Below are 11,596 nucleotides of genomic sequence, written 5' to 3' on the forward strand. Positions count from 1 at the left end.
GCTGTGGCATCACAGCTCACAGCAACCTCCAACTCCTGGGCTCAAGTGAGTCTCCTGCCTCAGCCTCCCGAGTAGCTGGGACCACAGGTGCCTGCCACAACGCCTGGCTATTTTTTGGTTACAGCCGTCATTGTTGTTTGGCAGGTCTGGGCTGGATTCAAACCCACCACCTTGGGTGTATATGGCTGGCGCCTTAGCCACTTGAGCCACAGACGCCAAGCCTTGGCCTATCTTTTGATGCTTTAAAGTTGGCATTGACTTCTCCTCTCAAGCTGTTAAAGACCTAGATGGCATCTTCTCCTGATAGAAGGCTGTTTGTATACACTGAAAAATCCCATGTTTAGTGTAGCCACTTTTATCCATGACTCTAGTGAGATCTAGATAACTTTCTGCAGCTTTTACATTAGAACTTGAAGCTTCACCTTGCACTTTTATGTCATGGAGACAGCTTCTTTCCTTAAACTTGAACGAGTCTCTGCTAGGGTCCCAGTTGTCTTCTATCTACAGCTTCCTTACCTCTCTCACCATTCATAGAACTGAAAAGAGTTAGGGTCTTCCTCTGTATTGGGCTTCCACTCAAGGGAACGTTGTGGCTGGTTTGATCTTTTCTCCAGACCACTAAAACTTCTCCGTATCAGTGCTTTCTTATCATTTGTGTGCTCACTGGAGTAAACACTTCTAATTTCCTTCAAGAATTTGTCCTTTGCATTCACAACATGGCTAACTGTTGGGTAGAAGAGGCCTAGCTTTTGACCTTTCTTGGGTTTCCACATGAAACTTAATCATTTCTAGATTTTCATGTAAAATGAGAGATGTATGACTCTTCCTTTCACTTGAACACTTAGGGGGCATTATAAGGTTATTAATTGGTCTTATTTCAATATTGTTGTGTCTCAGGGAATAGGAAGGCTAAAAGAAAGGGAGAAAGATGGCGGAATAGCTGGTTGGTGCTGCAGTCAATAAATGCACACAGTATTTGTTGATTAAGCTTACCATCTTATATGGTGTCTCCAAACAAATAGAATAATGATATCAAAGACCATTGTTCACAGCTTGGCGCCTGTAGCTCAGTGTTTAGGGTGCCAGCCACATACACCAGGGCTGGCAGGTTCGAACCCAGCCTGGGCCTGCTAAACAACAATGACAACTGCAACCAAAAAATAGCTGGGCATTGTGGTAGGCACCTGTAGCCCCAGCCACTTGGGAGGCTGAGGCAAGAGAATTGCTTAAGCCCAAGAGTTTGAGGTTGCTGTGAGCTGTGATGCCACAGCATTCTACCGAGGGCGACAGCTTGAGACTCTATCTCAAAAAAATAAATTAAATAAATAAATATAGCTGGGCATTTTGGCAGGTGCCTGTAGTCCCAGCTACTTAGGAGGCTGAGGCAAGAGGATCACTTGAGCCCAGGAGTTTGAGGTTGCTGTGAGCTATGATGCCATGGCATTCTACTGAGGGTGACAAAGTCAGATTAATGTAAGGTCTCAAAAAAAAAAAAAAAAAAAGGGCGGTGCCTGTGGCTCAGAGGAGTAGGGCACCAGCCCCATATGCCGGAGGTGGCAGGTTCAAACCCAGCCCTGGCCAAAAACTGCAAAAAACAAAAAAAAGAGAAGAAAAAGAAAAAGAAATCAGCTTCTAAACATTTCTTAAGACAAGATGCTGCATCTACACCCCTAATAGTAGGTATCATTATTAACACATTATATTACATTCTGAGCAATGAACAATCATAAAAATCCCCAACCCAAGAACATTTTTAATAATTACTATGGCACCAATTTATAAAACTTGGACTCTCTCCACTCCATTTTTGAGTTCCAGAAGTAACAAAAGGAATTCCACTAATATCAGGCATAATTCTATCAACATAACAAAAACTGGCATCAATTTCAATCCTATTCAAGTGTCATCATCAACTGACCTAAATATAATACTACTGGTATATTAATTATCACTATAATATTAAGTCTTGTAGAAGGTTGAGGAGGGCTAAATCAGACACAACTATCAAAATCCTAGCCTATTCATTATTTGTTCATATAGAATGAATAGCAGCCATCCTCATCTACAACTGTTCTACAATAAGGTCAAATCCAATAATTGATACCATACTAACAATTACTGTGTTCATAGTACTCAATTTAAACATTTCTATCACGTTGTCATTATCACACACATAAAATAAATTACCACTAATAAGGTTCATAGTCCTTATAACCCTATTATCTTCAGGGTTACAATCCCCCTTCAGAATTTTAACCCAAATGAATCATTACTCAAGAATTAACAAAAACAGCATTTTTATCCCAACATCTGTAGGTGTCATAGAATTATTCAATTATATTTTTCAATTATTGAAAATTATTCAATTCTATTTTTATACACAATTAATTTATTCCACATCATTAACAATATTCTCAATAACCAACAACACAGCAACAGAGGCAATTCAAAACTATTAAACTTTCTTTCTTTCATCATATGTAATGCTATCAACCTTTTCCCTCCCACTTGCACCAATATTCTCAACGTTGGATTAAGAATTTTGGTTAGACCAAGAGCCTTCAAAGCCCTAAGTGAGTATGCTAATGCTTAATTCCTGAAAAAATAAGGACTACAAAACCCCACCTTACATCAGTTGAATGCAAACTAAACATGTTAATTAAGCTAAATCCTTAATAGGCAGCAACTAATCCCACAGAAAGTCAGTTAACAGGTAACTACCCTTAATTAAGTGGCTTCAATCTACTCCTCCCACCACCTTGATTAACAAAGAAAGAAGCAGCTGGCAGAGTTAAAGCTGCCCTTTGTATTTACAATCAAGGGCGTGGGGGCTCATGCCTGTGATCCTAGCACTCCAGGAGGCCGAGGTGGGTGGATTGTTTGAGCTTATAGGTTCAAGAACAGCCTGAGCAAAAAGCGAGACCTGGTCTCTACTAAAAATAGAAAAACTAAGGCAAGAGGATGCTTGAGCCCAAGAGTTGGAAGTTGCCATGAGCTATGAGACTGTGGCATTCCACCAAGGGCGACAAAGTGAAACTCTGTCTCTAAAATAAATAAATCTTTGGCTCAGCGCCCATAGCACAGTGGTTATGGTACCAGCTAACATACATCGAGGCTGATGGTTTTGAAACCAGCCTGGGCCAGCTATACAACAATGACAACTACAACAAAAAATAGCTGGGCATTGTGGTGGGCACCTGTAGTCCCAGCTACGTGGGAGGCTGAGGCAAGAGGATCACTTGAGCCCTGGAGTCTGAGGTTGCTGCAAGCTGTGATGCTATGGCCCTCTACCGAGGGCAATATAGTGAAACTCTGTCTCAAAAAAAAAAAAGAATTTGCAATCAATTTGAATATTCATCTGGAGACTTGGCAAACGGGTTCAACCTCTGTCTTCTGTCTTTAGATCACAGTCTAAAACTTATTCAGCCATTTTATCTTTATATCTGTGTTAATTAGTTATTGATTATTCTCAACAAACCACAAAGATACTGGCACACCTCATTTACTATTTGTTGCTTGAGGTGGAGTAGTAGCAATTGCCCCTAAATCATTTAATTGAGTCTGAATTGGGTCAACCAGGGGCCTTGTTAGATGATGATCAAATTTACAATGTTATCATCACTGCCTATGCATTGGTGATAATCTTTTTTATAGTTATACTTATTACAATTGGAGGGTTCAGTAACAGACTAGTTCCCTTAATGTTTTGGAAACCAGATACAGCATTTCCCTGAATAAACAATGTAAGCGGCTGGCTTCTTCTACCATCATTTTATATCTGCTTGCTTTCTCATACAGAAGAAGCCATTTACCTATCTTTAATTGGAAATCTAGTGCATGCAGGAGCCTCCACAGATCTTCCCATTTCCTTATTACACTTAGCAGGTGTTTCATCAATTTTAGGAGCTATTCATCTTATTACAACAATCATTAACATAAAAGCTTCACCATTATTTGTCTGATCAGTTTTAATCACAGCCTTACTTTTATTCCTCTTTCCCAGTATTGGTGGCCAATATTAACATACTATTAACTATAAGCTTAATATCATGGGTTTTGATCCCACTGGAGGAGGAGACCTAGTTTTATACCAATATTTACTCTGACTTATTTGCCATCCAGAAGTATATTTTCTTATTTTACCCAGTTTTGGAATAATCTCACATATTGTAACTTATTATTCTGGGGGGGAGGGGAAAGGAATCATTTGGTTATATAGGACTAGTATGAGCCATAACATCGATCGGCTTTCTTAGGCTTTATCGCATGAGCCCTCTAAATATTTGCTGTAGGGATAGATGCTGATATCAAGCATATTTTACAACAGCTATTACTATAGTCTGCTATTCCTATAGGAGTTATTTAGTTGACTAGCAACCCTACATGGATATAACATTAAATGATCTCCAGCTACAATGTAATCTTTAGGCTTTAGTTCTCTATTTAGAGGTGAGGGCCTAACAGAAACTGTACTAGCTAAAGCCATCATGGGACATTAGTAGAGGCATTAATAATAGGAGTTTACACTTACTGTTTACTATTACTGCACTAAGGACTTTTTATGTGTTCTCCCACTAACTCCTCACATGTATCCTATGTGGTATATACTATATATATTAGGTGACTATAGGGACTTTCCATTTCTGTAGATTTAAAATGGTCAATTATCAGAAGTTTTATATTATATTTATATTCAAACTATTATCTTCCTGGTTTGGAGAAAGTGAAATATGGAGAGACTTGTCTAAGATACAATATCCAGCACCTGGTGAAGTCGGGTTTGTAAGCCATACGGGTTGAGGGCCAACATTCTTGACCAAAATGTTATGCAAATTCCCAGCAAAGAGACCGGTCTAATAGTTTAGGAGATGTAACCTCTAAGCTTTAGTGAAGTGTAATTTGCACGGTATGAGAGGATATATAAAAAGCCAAGAAATGATGCCACAACAAATTGGGCATTAAAATCAAATGTTTACATTAATTAAAGTAGCCTGTGTTTGTCCTTGCTTCTAGGATTATCTTTCTCTTCAATGAACTCTTACCATCACTTATTCAGCCCACAAATATTTACTCAACATCAGGCTCAATTTTTAACCACCTGGAAGGATCTTCTTTTCCAATCCTCACCTAATTCTTACTAATTTGCCAACTATAACTCATCTTTCTTTTCAATAGCTCTTGACTCTCTTATAATGAGAATCCCATTTTGCCTTTTAACATATCTGATTCCCTCCAACAAAAGTGAAAGATTCCTGAGGAAATCTCAATAAACGTTCAATTTCATGTTCATACCAAGTAAAGTTTACGTGAATATACATGAAATTAAAGAAAAACAGCCATCTCCAAAGCCTTTTTGGATCTTACCGACTGAACTGTCCTCTAGAATTTGAACTCATTTGAAAACTAACTTCCTTATGATATTCTTACATTACTGCTTAATGTTTCATGTGCCTTATCTAAGCAACTAAAGTCTAAGCTTCTCAAGATTAAGTCTTATTATTTGATTTCACAAACTGCCTTTAATTCATGGGCAGGAAGGAAAATTAGCAAGGTAGGGGAAGGTCCTGGAAGGTAGCAAAGTGAAAATGAAAGACAAGTGCGCGCTTGTGCATTAACACCTGCTTCTGAGAACTCAACCCAGCTAGTATTCAAAGCCTTGATAGCCGCTTTGGCTGTTCTTTTAATACAGAAGTGTCTGAGAAAACCGTCAGGGGGACCGCCATTGGCGGAGAAGGGAGCCCGCGAGCGCGGGTAGACGGCCCTAGACGTAGGCGACCAGCGCGCAGTCCGCTGACCGCCAGGGGGAGCCCTGCCGCGCGCTGCCTTAGCCGCGCCGCCCCGCTTTCTCGGCCCGCGCGCCCGCCCGCCGCCACGCCCGCCGCAGGCCGAGGGCCAGTCACCCGCGGGCCTCCGCTCCGCAGCTCATTGGCGCCCCGCCCCTGCTCCGCCGCGGGACGAGTAACGGTTACGAAGCACTTTCTCGGCCGCGATTTCTGCTTAGTCATTGTCTTCCAGGAAACAACTGCTCAGTTAAGAGTCAACTCTCCTGCGGCGGCTGCAGTAGCCCGAGCCGCAGCCACCAGCGCCTCCCTCCCGGGCTGCCGCCCCGCCGCCGTCCGGCCTCCATCGGGCCTGAGCGCAGGCCGGGCTGCAGGCGCGCGGAGTCGGCAGCCTCGCGCTAGCCTCTCGGCTTCTTTCGGGCCTCCGGCACCGCGTCCTGTAGGCCGGCCGCCTTCTCGCCGGCCCGCGGCCTCGTCTCCGCTTGGCCCCCTCGGGCTGCCGCTGCAATGGGCACCAACAGCCGCGCAGCCAGGGCGCTCCTGGAGCGGGCCCGCACCCTGCACCTGCAGACCGGGAACCTCCTGAACTGGGGCCGCCTGCGGAAGAAGTGCCCGTCCACGCACAGCGAGGAGGTGAGCGCGGCGAGCGCTGCCCGCAGAGGCGCGGGGTTCCCCGGGCAGGCCGCTGGCTGGGCCGGGAGGCTCCGAGGGGGGCAGAAGCGCCGGCCGGCCGGGGTGGGTAGCCGGGCTCTGGGTGCTGGCGGAGGCAGCCGCGCACCTTGGGCGCCGCCCGCGGGAGGATGCTGGGACGGATGTCAGAGGGATCCCGGGTCCACATCTGCCGGGAACAACGAGCCAAAAACAACGGAGGCAACTGCGCAGCAAGTGACGCTTCTCTCAGTGCTTTCCGCTGGTATGGTTTAAGTCTCAAAGGCGCTACATATTGGGTCCCTCTTCCTGGCACGGGGTCAGAGAGGGCCAGTTCATCGTTCTGTCCCTTTCCCCGTCTCTTCCTTCCCTACCCTGTCCAGGTAAAAGAATATTTCAGAAGTTAGCCTTTGGTGGATTCAGATGAAGTACGCTTAACTTTAGAATGTGGACGTTAGTTTATTGCCGTGTGGGAGATGAGTAAACGCTCAAATTTGGCTTTGGAGTAAGGGGTGTGTGTATAATGTATGTGGTTTTTGTTTTGTTTTGGTTTTTTCTGGAAATCGATCTGCCCATTCACCTAAAGACTAATCACTAAATACTCGAGCTGATGGATACATTAAATACCCAAACTTGATCATAACACGTTCACTGCGTGTAAGAAAATATGACATGTATATGTACAAGCATTATATATCAATAAGAAGTAACTTTTAAAAACTGGGGGGAAAGACTAATCGCTAGTTGGAGGTGGCAGAGATTAATCTGGAATTTTACACTTGTTAAATACTTTTTGCTGGCTATTCCTAATCGGATAGTCATCCACTGACTGTGTACGTGGTGCTTATTGGTGATTATGGGACAATTTCAGTGATTAAAACGTAATAAAACTTTTAGATTTAGTCTGTGATTTTGGAAAAGTTACTTAGACTCACTCTGTTTACATAGTTTTAAATTGGGTAATTCTCATCAGGTTGTTGTGAGAATTAAGAAATGATACATGAAAATGCTCTCCATACAGGCATTTCTCTCCCTATCCGTCAGGAAGATAAAAGAATTCTTAATTAAAAGAAAAAAAACTTTCTTAAACTATGTCATATTATGATGTTTCCCGCTGCGTCCCTAGGCACTGTCTGCTGTTCTCTGAGATGTTAGTTAGTGATGTCTGCCTAGCAGCCCATGACATCCTTCACAGTAGCACTGAACCTGTGCCCAGGCCTGGTGTGGAGAGTCCAGAGGAGAACTCTTGATTGTAACTTTAATACAACTCTGTATCCGAACCATCTTCTGTACTCTGGTTCCCTCTCAGTTAGTATGTTTTTGTCTTGTTCAAACCACCCACTTTGACTATTTCTGTCAAAGACAAACATTTCTATGTTTGGTATGTAAACTTTTAATTTCTTCCAGCCCTGAGGGTGATTGCTCAGTACAGCATTTTGCATGAATATTGATATTGGGTAAAATTTTCTGTCTTATCTCATAACACATTCTTCTAAAGTTTCAGAGTTTTTGATTGCACAGTGAGAACTGCAGTTTATAGTTAAACATCTGTGTGCGTGTGTTTACACAAAGTAATCTTTATCTGAAACAAAGGTTTCATAAAAAGATGTTAACCCTTGTGTATTCTGATTTTTTTCTATCTGAATTTTTAAACATTTTATTTCTTAATGCACTCACACCCCAAAGTCTGAAAAACATTGTTCAGAGGACTAAGTTTTGTTTTTATTTAGGGTGCTTCATGAGAGTAGAACAAAACAAAGAAAATAGAAAACATTTGAGAAAAACTTAAAGGAATGATGTCATATTGTAGGAAAACTATGACTACTTAGTTGGAATGGGAGAGGCATGTTTTGTTTCTGTTAAAGAACTTGGTAACAACTAGAGCCCCAAATCGGGATGTACAACGTAAAACAGCCCAACCTCATTGATGAGATTGAAGAAACTGAGTATATGACTCATTATTGAGAAAATTTACATATTAGGTAGAGAGTTCAGCTAAATTCCTTAAAATTTCTCTTCTGGTTCTAGTGTGTGTGACTTCTGTCCACAAATTTTGTTTTCCTTGGAATTTTATGAAATCAGACTCTTTCTTTGTTAAGTGGGCTGGACGTGCTTTGCCCAGTACTTTGTTGTAAGGGTGTTTGACCAGTTGAATCATGGTATTTTTAAATCTCTTACAAAAACTCCAGATCTAATGAGAACACTAAATTATGGTGAGACTTATCTTCAGTGATATTATGTGCATATGATAAGAATGAAAAGATCAGAGAACAAAAAAGTACAAGTTAATGTTCAGTCAATGTGTGAGTAACATATAATTTACCAGATTAAAAATCAAGTTTGTGATAAAAGTCAAACCACTTATGGTACAATTGTTAGCCTCTACTTGGTTCTGTTGCCTCAATTTTTTCTTATTTTTAAGAGAATATTGACTTGTAATTCTGTCCGGAATGATTATCAACTAATTTTCACCTGCTAAATTAAGTTTGACTATAAATATAGTCTGTATAAAAATACAGACCTTATAACTTGAATCCAAGTGGGTTACTATGGATAGCACGTAAATTATAAATCTTAACATAAATGGCTCTGTGTCCTTAAATTGATAAACTAGTCCTTTGTAATCTGTACTGAGATAAAAGCAGTAAAGTGCTTGCATTATTTTTTTTTCATCAGCAATCATAGTTAAGATAATGAGTTCAGAAGTTTAGTGTCTGTTGTGGCTATTAGGAAAGTGCTTTTGCAATTCAGCGGCTTGCTTAGAGTTACTCATTCTCTTTTTATTGATTGCTGGCAGGATGCAAAACACTGCCTTTGATTAGCTGTAAGGGAGTGATTTTAAATTGCTAATGTTGGTCCATTAGTGGTCCTAAATCAGTTTAGCAAATCATGGAGCAGTTTATTTTTTGTACAATTAATAGAATAGAATCCTTTTGGGAAAGGGGGGATTAAAATGTACCTATTGAGTATAATACACTAGTCTGGTGACAGGCACTTAAGGCTGACTTCAGCATTATATAGTTCATCCATATGTGAACTGGCACCCCCTTATAATGGGGGAAAAAGACGTAAGAGTGCTTGCCATGTAGTGAGCATAAAACTTCATTGTGTGAAGTTTTTGTTCCATCACGTGTCTACAAAACCTCGTTACTACGTGAATGTTTTACTTTGGACTACTGTCAAGTAAGTTTGAAATACACTGACATGGGAGATACAAAGATGAATAAACCAATGAATTTACAAGGTACTATATAATGTGAGTGTAATGTTGTTTGTTTATCGAAGAAAACATTGAAAACAGGTTATAAGCGTGTACCTCAGTGTTAGGAAATAACTTACGGACTATCTTACACAAGTTGACTTCTGCAAGATCTATCTATACTGGTGGTTCTCAGACTTTAGAGTACGTAGTGATTACTTATAATTGTTAAAATGAAAGTTCTGGCAGCTCTTTGAAAGTGATTCAGGAGATCTAGGATTGGGCTTAAGATCCGAATTGTTTTTTTGTTTTTTTGAGACAGAGTTTTACTTTGTCACCCTGGGTAGATTGCCGTGGTGTCATAGCTCACAGCAACTTCAAACTCTTGGCCTCAAGAGATCCTCCTCAGCCTCCCAGGTAGCTGGGACTATAGGCACCTGCCACAACTCCTGGCTAGTTTTTCTATTTTTGGTAGAGACAGGGTCTTGCTCTTGCTAAGGCTGGTGTTGAACTCCTGAGCTCAAACTACCCATCCACCTCAGCCTCCCAGAGTGCTAAGACTAGAGGTGTCAACCACCACACCCAGCCTAGGATCTGAATTTTTAATAAGCAGCACAAATGAATCTGATGTAGGAGTTCCTCTGTTCACACTAATTCTCTAACATTTGTTTGTCTTTGAGGTGGTTAATGTGAATTCTCATCAGGTGGCCTGGGCTTGAATCCAAGTTCCTCTGTTTATAAAAAACTTCATTCTTGAAAAATGTTTTGTTTCTTTATGAATACTTTTATGTCTCAAAAGTTTACTTAAATTTTTATTGATACAAAAACATTGTAAAAATAATTAGACTACATTTATAGTATACATATACATAGTATAGTATACATATATATACTATATATATTTAGCTTAAGAATATTTGAAAAGTAAGAGTCAGATAAAAACAGGTCTGAATTCATATTGAAGGAAACAGACACCCTGTAGAATTTAAATTGGGGTTTCTATGGTATTTCCTATTGATATCTTTTTCTTCCTGCTGGTGAAACTAATACATCTTATTGCAGAAGCGTATAGAGCTTAACAGTTTCAAAATGCATTATTTTTGCAGCTTCGAGACTGTATCCAAAAGACCTTGAATGAGTGGAGTTCCCAAATCAGCCCAGAGTTGGTCAGGGTAAGTGGAACGTGACTACAGAAATGGTGCAGGTCAAAAGGGAAGTGAAGTAAGGAGAAGTTATTTTCCTCAGTTTTGTAAGGGAAGTCAAATAGGCAATTAGCCATAAAACCTCTGTGGCTAATTTGCTGAGATGGCAGTTTGATCTCGTAAGCTTAAGCTGGACTCTGTAATCAGCTCTTGAATTAGAGAAGATCTAGGATCCATGTGTTTAATTCCCACCCCAGTGTCCTCATCATCAGTATTTTATTCCAGTTTATTTTTAGTCTGGTAGAGGAATAATTATCAAACATTTGGTTGGTAGATTGCTTTTGTAGACTGTCACCCCAGTAACAGAGTCATTAGACATTTTTCAAATGTCAGTTTCTGATGAGAGGAATAAGGAAGTATGTCCCATAAAATGTCGGTAAATGGCTGTTATCACAAATGGTCATACACATACACAAAACACTGTCTGTAAACCACTCTTCAAAATCCAGCTCAGCCAAAGAGTCACGTTAAATTTCATAGGCTACTTTTTAAAGTATGGAAGAGGATATGTGCTGGAAATATTTGTTCCCCTGGGCATTTACAAGTCTAACTCTACAGCTACTATACAGACACTGATTAATTTATTCAAATCAATCTCTTTCTCTGAAATGAGTTTCTCTGAAATTTATTCCATTTGTGCATGATCTATAAACATGTACTGAACCCCTGATACGTGCTAGGCATTGAATGTGCTCAAGAGTCATGGGAAAGTCCTCACCATTTACTTTGTCTAATCTTGTAAACATGAGTTAATATGCTTCTGATTT

General features: G+C 40.5%; 1 protein-coding gene across 1 annotated transcript in view; it reads left to right on the forward strand.

Annotated features, from left to right (window-relative positions):
• Window positions 1–5,862: 5,862 nt before the first annotated feature.
• The window catches only part of GCLM (glutamate-cysteine ligase modifier subunit), a 17,044-nt gene continuing 11,310 nt past the window's right edge, over window positions 5,863–11,596 (forward strand). The window contains exons 1-2 of the mRNA XM_003784144.2: window positions 5,863–6,413; window positions 10,734–10,799. Of these exons, the coding sequence (XP_003784192.1) occupies window positions 6,288–6,413; window positions 10,734–10,799 (192 nt within the window). The 5' untranslated portion in view covers window positions 5,863–6,287. The remainder of the gene's footprint in view (window positions 6,414–10,733; window positions 10,800–11,596) is intronic.

This window comes from Otolemur garnettii, unplaced genomic scaffold, assembly GCF_000181295.1.
Source record: "Otolemur garnettii isolate 467f Iridium unplaced genomic scaffold, OtoGar3 scaffold00010, whole genome shotgun sequence".
Classification (NCBI taxonomy): Eukaryota; Metazoa; Chordata; class Mammalia; order Primates; family Galagidae; genus Otolemur; species Otolemur garnettii.